This window comes from Argopecten irradians, chromosome 1 (genome assembly GCF_041381155.1).
Source record: "Argopecten irradians isolate NY chromosome 1, Ai_NY, whole genome shotgun sequence".
Taxonomy (NCBI): Eukaryota; Metazoa; Mollusca; class Bivalvia; order Pectinida; family Pectinidae; genus Argopecten; species Argopecten irradians.
In genome coordinates, this window is record NC_091134.1 from 38,972,924 (window position 1) to 38,985,379 (window position 12,456).

The 12,456-nt window shown below is 35.5% G+C and overlaps 1 protein-coding gene across 1 annotated transcript in view; it reads left to right on the forward strand.

The window, feature by feature from the left end:
- The first annotated feature begins 6,020 nt into the window (after positions 1-6,020).
- LOC138325233 (receptor-type tyrosine-protein phosphatase eta-like) overlaps positions 6,021-12,456 on the forward strand; it is a 61,140-nt gene continuing 54,704 nt past the window's right edge. The window contains exons 1-3 of the mRNA XM_069270778.1: positions 6,021-6,087; positions 8,450-8,611; positions 11,838-12,125. Coding sequence (XP_069126879.1) covers positions 6,021-6,087; positions 8,450-8,611; positions 11,838-12,125 — 517 coding nt within the window. The remainder of the gene's footprint in view (positions 6,088-8,449; positions 8,612-11,837; positions 12,126-12,456) is intronic.

Here is a 12,456-nt window from a genome sequence, read left to right on the forward strand (position 1 = left end):
ATGTTTGACTGGATTGAAGACTAATGGGTACAATGTACTATACTCCCATTTTCTATTAAAAGTTTGACTGAAGTCCAAGACTAATGGTCATTACAATGTACTATACTCCATTTTCTATTAAAAGTTTGACTGAGGAAGGACTAATGGTACAATGTACTATACTCCATTTTCTATTAAAAGTTTGACTAGTAAGAAGACTAATGGTACAATGAAATATACTCAATTTATATATTAAGTTTGGTACTGGAGTAGTGTTACAATGTCTATACTCCATTTTCTATTAAAAAGTTTGACTGGAGAAGACTAATGGTACAATGTTTTACTATACTCACACATTTTCTATCAAATGTTTGACTGGATGTGAAGACTAATGGTACAATGTTACTATACTTCCATTTTCGACGTTATTAAAAGGTTTGACTGAAAGAAGACTAATTGGTTCTAATGTAAGTATACTCCAGTTTTTCTATTCTAAAGTTTGAAACAGCGAATAGAAGACGTAATGGGTACAATGGTACTATACTCCATTTTCTATTTTTAAAAGTTTGGAATCGGGATTGAAGAGTAATGGTACAATGTTACTATACTCCATTTTCTAATTTAAAAGGTTTGACTGGAGAAGACTAATGGTTACACATGTACTATACTCCATTTTCTATTGAAAGTTTGACTGAAGAAAGACTAATGGTTCAATGTTACTATACTCCATGTTTTTCTATTAGAAAGTTTGACTGGATTGAAGACTAATGGTACAATGTACTTTACTCCTTTTTCTATTAAAAGTTTGACTGAAGAAGACTAATGGTTACATGTTGTAACTACTACTCCATTTTCTAATTACAAAGTTTGTCCTGAAAGAAGACTATATGGTACAATGTACTATACTCCATTTTCTATTGAAAAGTTTGACTGGAGACGACTAATGGTACGACTAATGTTATATGACTCCATTTTCTATTAAAAGTTTGGACTGGAAGAAGACTAATGGTACAACTTGTACTACTACTTCCATTTTCCTATTTAAAAGTTTGACTATGGTGACATAATGACTATACTGGTACAATTGTACTACTATACTCCATTTTCTATTTAAAGTTTGACTGGAGAAGACTAATGGGTACAATGTACTATACTCCATTTTCTATTAAAAGTTGGTTGATTGGAGAAAGACCTTATGGGTACAATGTACTATACTCCGATTTTCTATAAAGTTTTGGATTGGAGAAAGACTAAATGGTACAATGTTACTATACTCCATTTTCTATTAAAAAGTTTGAACTGGATTGAAGACTCAGATGGTACAATGTACTATACTCCATTTTCTATTAAAAGTTTGACTGGAGAAGACTAATGGTACAATGTACTATACTCCATTTTCTATTAAAAGTTTGACTGAAGAAGACTAATGGTACAATGTACTATACTCCATTTTCTATTAAAAAGTATTGATTGGGAGAAGACTAAATGGTACAATGTACTATACTCCATTTTCTATTTTTAGGAAAAAAAAATTTGACTGAAGAAGACTAATGGTACAATGTACTATACTCCATTTTCTATTAAAAAGTTTGACTGGAGAAGTGGTACAATTGTACCTCAATACTCCCATTTTCTATTAAAAGTTTGTTGACTGGAGAAGACTAATGGTACAAATGTACTATACTCCATTTTCTATCAAAAGTTTGACTGGAGAAGACTAATAGTACAAGTGTACTATACTCCATTTTCTATTAAAAGTTTGACTGGAATGGAAGACTAATGGTACAATGTACTTTACTCCATTTTCTATTAAAAGTTTGACTGAAGAAGACTAATGGTACAATGTACTATACTCCATGTTTTCTATGAGAAAAAGTTTGACTGAAGAAGACTAATGGTACAATGTTACTATACTCCATTTTCTATTAAAAGTTTGACAGGAGAAGACTAATGGTAAACGCAACTGTACTATACTCCATTTTTCTATTAAAAGTTTGACCTGGAGAAGACTAATGGTACAATGTAACTATATACTCCATTTTCTATTAAAAGTTTGACTGAGAAGACTTAATGGTACAATGTACTATACTCCATTTTCTATTGGTAAAGTTTGACCTGGAGAAGACTAATGTAAACAATGTTACTATACTCCATTTTCTATTAAAAGTTTCTCCTTGGATTGGAAGACTAATGGTACAATGTACTATACTCCATTTTCTATTAAAAGTTTGACTGGAGAAGACTAATGGTACAATGTACTATACTCCATTTTTCTATTAAAAGTTTGACTGGAGAAGACTAATGGGTACAATGTACTATACTCCATTTTTCTATTAAAAGTTTGTGACTGGTAGAAGACTAATGGTACAATGTACTATACTATCCATTTTTCTATTAAAGTTTGACTGAAGAAGACTAATGGTACAATTGTACTATACTCCATTATCTATTAAAAGTTTGACTGGATTGATGACTAATGGTACAATGTACTGTATACTCCAGTTTCTATAAAAAGTTTGACTGGATTGAAGACTAATGGGTTACAATTTACTTTACTCCCATTTTCTATTAAAAGTTTGACATGAGAAGACTGAATGGTACTCTCTATGTCTTATACCTCTCCCATTTTCTATTTTAAAGTTTGACTGGAGAAGACTAATGGTACAAAGTTGTTACTTTACGCCCATTTTCTAGCTTAAAAGTTTGACATGGAGAAGACTAATGGTACAATGTACTAATACTCAATTTTCTATTAAAAGTTTGACTGGAGAAGGACTAATGGTACAATTTGTACTATACTCCATTGTTCTATCAAATAAGTTGGTTGACTGAAGAGGACTAATGGTACAATGATACTATACTCCATTTTTCTATTAAAACGTTTGAGCTGGAGAAGACTTTTTGGTACAATGTTCTATGTACTCCATTTTCTATTAAAGTTTTGATTGGAGAAGACTAATGGTACAATGGACTCGCCATAATCCATTTTTCTATTAAAAGATTTGGCGGCGAGAAGAAGGACATAATGGTACAATGTACTATACTCCATTTTCTAATTAAAAGTTTGACTCTGGAGGAAGGACTAATGGTACAACTGTAATGTATACTCCTGTTTTATCTATTAAAAGTTTGACTGAAGAAGGCTAATGGTGACTCAACTTGTACTATACTCCATTTTTCTATTAAAGAGTCTTGACTGGGAGAAGGACTCTCATGCGCTTACATGTACGCTATATACTCATTCTTGCTATTAAAGAAGTATGACTGAACTGAAGAAGACTAATGGTACAATGTTACTGATTACTCCATTTTATATTAAGAAGTTTGACTGGAGAGAGACTAATGGTACAATAAACTATACAGTCCATGTTTCTATTACAAAGTTGGACTGGTGAATTGAAGACTAATAGTACAATGTTACTATACTCCATGGTTTCTATTAAAAGTTCTGACTGAAGAAGACTAATGGTACAATGTTCTATACTCCATTTTCTATAAAAGTTTGACTGGAGAAGAACAATGGTAACATGTACTTATACTCCATTTCCTATTATTAAAGTTTGACTGCTGAAGAAGGACTAATGGTACACATGTTACTATACTCCATTTTCTATTAAACGTTTGACTGTGAAACAGAAGACCTATAATGGCTACAATGTGTAACTATACTCGCTATTTTTTCTATTATAAAGTTTTGACGTTGAAGAAGACTCTAATTGTAACTAATGTAGTCTCTCGATACTCCATTCTTTATAAAAGTTTGACTGGAGCAAAGACTAATGGTACAAAGCTACATTACTTCCATTTTGCAGCTCACCTGGTCTCGAATGACCAGGTGATGCTTATGCCATACCGTGGATCGATCCGTGTCCGTTTCGTCCGTCGTCCGTGCTTCGTCCGTCGTCCGGTCGTGCCGTCGTCCGTCACCGTCCGTCCGTCCGCTGTCAGCAACAAATCGACTTCTTCTGCCATAGAGAACGACTGTCGGATTTCAACAAAATGTTTGGTGGTACATCTAATTATGGGCTACTAGATACTGTGAATAAGTTGTATACAAATGCATGGGCCTGGACCCCACCAGGGGCCTGCCTAGGGGGCGGTATGGCAGAAAAGGGGGCCAATTATGTTCGCTATCTTCACATTATGAAAACGACTTCTTCTCTGAAACCAAAGCATCGGGATAGAGCACCCCATAACGGCAACATAGTAGCATCACCTTATAGAGGTGGGGATTCAAATTGTAACAAATGATGGGGAACTGACACCCCGAGCGGGGCTTGAGGAGGCTGGGCGTTCAAATGGGTCCATTTGGCTATTTCCAGATAAAGCATGAACTTCTGTCCGTGTCTGAAACCAAGCATGGGATAAGCAGCCCATAATGCAATGGGTGTAGCATCCTCTATAGGGTGGGTGGTAGTTCAGACAAAATGATGTTGAACAAATGATGGGGCTGAACCCCCCGGGGCCTGAGGGACGGGGCCAAAAGGGGTGAGTATTTGGCTATTTCCATTATTATACCGACTTCTTCTCTGAAACCAAGCATAGAGCGGATAGCACCCATAACTTGCAATGGGTAGCATCCTTATAGGGTGGGGATTCAAAAATGTTGTACAAATGATGGGGGCTGACCCCCCGAGGCCCTGAGGGGCGGGGTCAATTGGGGTCCATATTGGCTATACTCCATATAAAAAACAACTTCTTCTCTAGAAACCAAGCATGGGATAGCACCCACTTATGCACATCTGGTAGCATCCTATATAGGGTGGGGATTCTTAAATTATAACAAATGATGGGGCTCTGACCCTCCGAGGGCCTGAGGGGCGGGTGGCCAAAGAAAGGGGTCAATTTGGCTATTTCCATATAATCGACTTCTTATCTGAAACCAAGCAGGGATAGCACCCATTAATGAATGGTAGCATCCTTATAGGGTCGTGGATTCAAATTCGTACAATATTATATAGTTCGACCCCCCGACTGCCATGAGGGGCCGGGCGGACTAATGGTGTTACACTATGGCCATTTCATTATACAACGGACTTCTTCTCGTCTGATAACGCAAAGCATGGCGTTTGCACCCATAACGCGCCAATTGGGAAGCCAACCTTATAGAGGTTGGGATTACGTAAAATGGTAGTCCAAATGTGATGAGGCTGACCCCGGGGGCCTAGGGTGCGGTGGTCTAAAAGGGGTGCCGTCTCAATTTGGCCCATTTTCCATATTAACGAGTTTTCTCTGGCTGTGAAGATCTAGATGGCGATATAGCACCCATAATGCGCCACAAACTGTTTAGCATCCAGTTATAGGGTGGGGATCTTCAAAGAAGTTGTTGAACAGAATGATTGGTGTACGCCGCGCTCCCCCTGTGTTTATACTGACGGGACGGGGTCAGAAATGGGTCAATTTGAGCTCTATTGTCCATAATAAACGACTTCTTCTCTTGAAAACCCTATAGCGTAGAGTGATTAAGGCACTGAATATGCAATGGTCAGTATCTATATAGGTTGGGGATTCAAAATTGATACAAATGATGTGGCCTGACCCCGGGGGACCTGAGGGGTGGGGTCAAAATGGGCTCCAATTTGACTGATTGTCCATTAATGAAACGACTTTGTTCTTCTGGAAACGATCAGCATAGTGTATAGCCACCCATAATGCAATGGTAGATCTTTATAGGGTAGGGAGATTCGCAAAAATTGTGCAAATGATGGGTGACCCCAGGGGGCTTGAGGGCGGGGGTACAGAAAGTCGGCAATTTCGGCGTAATTCTATATAAAGACCTTCCTGTCTCTGAAAATCTAAGCACGGTTAGCACCCATAATACAATGGTAGTATCCTTAGATAGTGTGGGATTCAAAATTGTGCAAATGATGGGCTGACCCCCCGGTGTGGCCTGAGGAGAGCGCGGGTCAACAAGTCGGGTCAATTCCTATTTAAATGACGGTTTCTTTCTACTGCCCAACTGACCATCGGGATTAGCGCTCAGTAATGCAAGGTTACATACCTGTATGGTATGGAGACTCACATTTTCTGCATTTATAATGATGGGGACTGACCTCTCGCCGGGGGTGACTGAATTGTTGGTTTTCAAGGGAGTCACTATAGATACCGGTAGAGGTTAAATATGGTCCATATAAACGACATCTACTCTGCAACTGAGTAATGCGAAGAGCGCTGTTTGGTAACAATGGTAGCATCCTTATAGGGTATGGGATTTGAACAGATTGTACAACTATCTTGTAGGGCTGACCCCCTGTACCTAAGACGGCACTAGATGCTGAGGTCAAACAAGGTCTCTATGATTAGCGCTATATTTTCATATAAAATTACTTTGTCTTGAACCTATGTATTGATGATAGCATATTTGTAGTGGTTAAAAGTGTTGTTTTCAAAAATTAAACTGATTTTTCTAATTGTCTGTACTTGTGATAAAGTGAGCGATACAGGCGACTCTTTTTCTATTAAAAAGTTTGACTGATAAAGAGAGACTAATGTACAATGTACTATACTCCATTTTCTATTAAAAGTTTGACTGAAGAAGGACTAATGGTACAATGTACTATACTCCATTTTCTATTAAAGTTTGACTGGGAAGAAGACTAATGGTACAATGTACTATACTCCATTTTCTATTAAAAGTTTGACTGAAGAAGACTAATGGTACAATGTACTATACTCCATTTTCTATTAAAAGTTTGACTGAAGAAAGACGCTAATGGTACAATGTACTATACTCCATTTTCTATTAAAAAGTTTGACTGAAGAAGACTAATGGTACAATGTACTATACTCCATTTTCTATTTAAAGTTTGACTGAAGAAGACTAGATGGTACAATGTACTTATACTCCATTTTCTATTTTAAAGTTTGACTGAAGAAGGACTAATGGTACAATGTACTATACTCCATTTTCTATTAAAAGTTTGACTGGATTGGAAGACTAGTATGGTACAATGTACTATACTCCATTTTTCTATTAAAGTTTGACTGAAGAAGGACTAATGGTACAATGTACTGTACTATACTCCATTTTCTATTAAAAGTTTGACTGGAGAAGACTAATGGTACAATGTACTATACTCCATTTTCTTATTAAAAGTTTGACTGAAGAAGACTAATGGTACAATGTACTATACTCCATTTTCTATTAAAAGTTTGACTGAAGAAGACTAATGGTACAATGTTACTATACTCCATTTTCTATTAAAAGTTTGACTGAAGAAGACTAATGGTACAATGTACTATACTCCATTTTCTATTAAAAAGTTTGACTGGAGAAGACTAATGGTACAATGTACACTATACTCCATTTTCTATTAAAAAGTTTGACTGAAAGAAGACTAATGGTACAATGTACTATACTCCATTTTCTATTAAAAGTTTGACTGAAGAAGACTAATGGTACAATGTACTATACTCCATTTTCTATTAAAAAATTTGACTGGAGAAGACTAAATGGTACAATGTACTATACTCCATTTTCTATTAAAAGTTTTGATGATGAAGACTAATGGTACAATGTACTATACTCCATTTTCTATTAAAAGTTTGACTGGAGAAGACTAATGGTACAATGTACTTATACTCCATTTTCTATTAAAAGTTTGACTGAAGAAGACTAATGGTACAATGTACTATACTCCATTTTCTATTAAAAGTTTGACTGAAGAAGACTAATGGTACAATGTACTATACTCCATTTTCTATTAAAAGTTTGGACTGGAGAATGGTACAATGTACTATACTCCATTTTCTATTAAAAGTTTGACTGGAGAAGACTAATGGTACAATGTACTATACTCCATTTTCTATTAAAAGTTTGACTGAAGAAGACTAATGGTACAAAGAGTACTATTACTCCATTTTCTATTAAAAGTTTGACTGGATTGAAGACTAATGGTACAATGTACTTTACTCCATTTTATATTTAAAGTTTGACTGAAGAAGACTAATGGTACAATGTACTATACTCCATTTTCTATTAAAAAGTTTGACTGGATTGAAGACTAATGGTACAATGTACTATACTCCATTTTCTATTAAAAGTTTGACTGGAGAAGACAAATGGTACAATGTACTATACTCCATTTTCTATTAAAAGTTTGATTGGAGAAGACTAATGGTATAATGTACTATACTCCATTTTCTATTAAAAGTTTGGCTGGAGAAGACTAAGACTAATGGTACAATGTACTATACTCCACAACTAGCTGGCATGCAATGTTTTATTTAACTCACATTGAACATCAATGACAGGTGATGGAGGTTTATGATGTTTATTATGTATTACTTATTAGCAGAGTTACCTGAATGTTTCTGATCTGTTCCGATCCAATGCCGGAGTGAAAGGTTACTAACAGCTGAACTGAATTGTTTTAGTTTCAGAGTTTGCAGTAACATATTTGTGCTGACAAAGGTAACCCACAACATGATGTGGTCGGGTTGATTATGTAACAAACACTTTATATTTCAGAGCTTGCATTAAGTGTCTCCTGTAACAGTGCCCTGACTGGTGTGGTCCAGTGTTCTGATACCAATGCTGAGTGTACAAGTACTGGAGGAAATGTGTGCAGGTGTAAGACAGACTATTTTGACAGTAATGGATATAATACAGCAGATGGCACCTGTACATCAAGTAAGTCATCATTAAATGATTAACAATTTCATATCTCAATTAATTACTAACCGATTTTCATGGTGACATGGGTCAAATCTTTTAACATATCTAAACAGCTGTTTTCATTCACCATAAGGCAATAATTAGATATTGGGCATTAACACACATTGCATTTGAAAGCTTCTTGTAGCTGTTTAAATAAATAACCTTGACTTATTTTACAAGGCCTAAAAGTTTTAAAAAAAACTATTCGATATTTTTAAAGTGTATAAGCCACACTTTTTTTTTCTGATGAACAAAAACAAAAACTAGAGGATAAATATCTTATACATGCTAAGGTTTGATGGTCATTTGTATTACAGTTTTGTTGTATTTGGAAATAATAAAATGTTGTACAACTCAGAAGGTGATAGATGATAAAAAGATCATTGATATATTGCTGTACTATCAGGTTAGAAAATCTCAACTTTTAAGGGCAATTTTGGTTCAAAATGTTTTTTTGTGTGTTATTTCTGATGTTTTAGTGGTGTTATTAAATTTGTGTTTTACATTGTCAGATCTGAAGGTCATTGTAAACACAGGACACTGTAAACAATATGTACCAGTGACCTTCATAGCTGACACTGTAAACAATATGTACCATAGTGTCCGCTATGAAGGTCAATGGTACATATTGTTTACAGTGTCAACTATGAAGGTCATTGGTACATATTGTTTACAGTGTCAACTATGAAGGTCACTGGTACATATTGTTTACAATGTCAGATCTGAAGGTCATTAGTACATATATTGTTTATAGTGTCAGCTATGAAGGTCATTGGTACATATTGTTAACAGTGTAAGATCTGAAGGTCATTGGTACATATTGTTAACAGTGTAAGATCTGAAGGTCATTGATACATATTGTTTACAGTGTCAACTATGAAGGTCATTGGTACATATTGTTAACAGTGACAGATCTGAAGGTCATTGGTACATATTGTTAACAGTGTAAGATCTGAAGGTCATTGGTACATATTGTTTACAGTGTCAGCTATGAAGGTCATTGGTACATATTGTTAACAGTGTCATCTATGAAGGTCATTGGTACATATTGTTTACAGTGTCGACTATGAAGGTCATTGGTACATATTGTTTACAGTGTCAACTATGAAGGTCATTGGTACATATTGATAACAGTGTCAGCTCTGAAGGTTATTGGTACATATTGTTTATAGTGTCAGCTATGAAGGTCATTTGTACATATTGTTTATAGTGTCAGCTCTGAAGGTCATTGGTACATATTGTTTACAGTGTCGACTATGAAGGACATTGGTACATATTGTTTACAGTGTCAACTATGAAGGTCATTGGTACATATTGTTTACAGTGTCGACTATGAAGGACATTGGTACATATTGTTTATAGTGTCAGCTATGAAGGTCATTTTTACATATTGTTTACAGTGTCGACTCTGAAGGACATTGGTACATATTGTTTACAGTGTCAACTATGAAGGTCATTGGTACATATTGTTTACAGTGTCAACTATGAAGGTCAGTGGTACATATTGTTTACAGTGTCAACTATGAAGGTCATTGGTACATATTGTTTACAGTGTCGACTATGAAGGACATTGGTACATATTGTTTACAGTGTCAACTATGAAGGTCATTGGTACATATTGTTTACAGTGTCATCTATGAAGGTCATTTGTACATATTGTTTACAGTGTCAACTATGAAGGTCATTGGTACATATTGTTTACAGTGTCAGCTCTGAAGGTCACTGGTACATATTGTTTACAGTGTCAGATCTGAAGGTCACTGGTACATATTGTTTACAGTGTCAACTCTGAAGGTCATTGGTACATATTGTTTACAGTGTCAGATCTGAAGGTCACTGGTACATATTGTTTACAGTGTCGGCTATGAAGGTCACTGGTACATATTGTTTACAGTGTCAACTATGAAGGTCAGTGGTACATATTGTTTACAGTGTCAACTATGAAGGTCAATGGTACATATTGTTTACAGTGTCAACTATGAAGGTCAATGGTACATATTGTTTACAGTGTCAACTATGAAGGTCAATGGTACATATTGTTTACAGTGTCAACTATGAAGGTCATTGGTACATATTGTTTACAGTGTCAACTATGAAGGTCAATGGTACATATTGTTTACAGCATCAACTATGAAGGTCACTGGTACATATTGTTTACAGCGTCAACTCTGAAGGTCATTGGTACATATTGTTTACAGCGTCAACTATGACGGTCATTGGTACATATTTGTTTACAGTGTCATCTATGAAGGTCATTGGTTCATATATTTTGTTTACAGTGTCAACTATGAAGGTCATTGGTACATATTGTTAACAGTGTCAACTACGAAGGTCATTGGTACATATTGTTAACATTGTCAACTATGAAGGTCATTGGTACATATTGTTTACAGTGTCATCAATGAAGGTCATTTGTACATATTATTTACAGTGTCAACTATGAAGGTCACTGGTACATATTGTTTACAGTGTCAGATCTAAAGGTCACTGGTACATATTGTTTACAGTGTCAACTCTGAAGGTCATTAGTACATATTGTTCACAGTGTCAGATCTGAAGGTCACTGGTACATATTGTTTACAGTGTCGGCTATGAAAGTCACTGGTACATATTGTTTACAGTGTCAACTCTGAAGGTCATTAGTACATATTGTTAACAGTGTCAACTATGAAGGTCACTGGTACATATTGTTTACAGTGTCAGATCTGAAGGTCACTGGTACATTTTGTTTACAGTGTCAACTATGAAGGTCATTGGTACATATTGTTTACAGTGTCGGCTATGAAAGTCAATGGTACATATTGTTTACAGTGTCGGCTATGAAAGTCAATGGTACATATTGTTTACAGTGTCAACTATGAAGGTCATTGGTACATATTGTTTACAGTGTCGGCTATGAAAGTCATTGGTACATATTGTTTACAGTGTCAACTATGAAGGTCATTGGTAAATATTGTTTACAGTGTCAATTATGAAGGTCATTGGTACATATTGTTTACAGTGTTAGATCTGAAGGTCATTGGTACATATTGTTTTCATTGTCGGCTCTGAAGGTAACAGGTATTTATTGCAGTGTTAGATCTGAAGGTCATTTGTAAATATTGTTTACAGCGTCAACTCTGAAGGTGACTGCAACATATTGTTCAATGTCATATCTAAAGGTCACTGCATGCTGTTACTTTGTAAATATTATTAACAGTGTCAGATCTGAAGGTGACCAGTGTAACTATAGAACAAGGGACAGAGACCGTCAATGTTACCTGGACACCACCAACAGACACTAGTCAAGTGAATAAATACCAGGTGATATGGTCCCGGTCTACCTCATCTGGCACGTCATATGATGTTTTGAATACAGCGTCATCTACATCTATCTCTGGTTTTACCAGTGGTGAACCATACACATTTAATGTGAAAACATTTGAGTCTGGAAGTCGGACATCTACACAGGAAATAGAATCTGACTCTCCTTCAACGGTGGCAATGAGTGAGTTATGGCTTAACCAACAATATACAATTAGCTGCATTATCAAAATAATGATAGGATTTATTAAAATTTTGATGGGATCCTGTTTAAATTACTTTCTTTCTTAGAAATACAATATTGTTTTCAAAGTAAACATCCTTCAAAAAAACGCATTTTCAATCTTGATGGTTCATATACATTGTATATATGCATGCACATATAGCATTTCATTTATCTTGTTATTCAAAATTCATTGAATTCTGAATTATTATAAAATAACACAATGGAAAAAAATCATCACATTTTCATGATAATAAAGTTTGAAGATTTTACCAATGACTCTTTAGTGCAA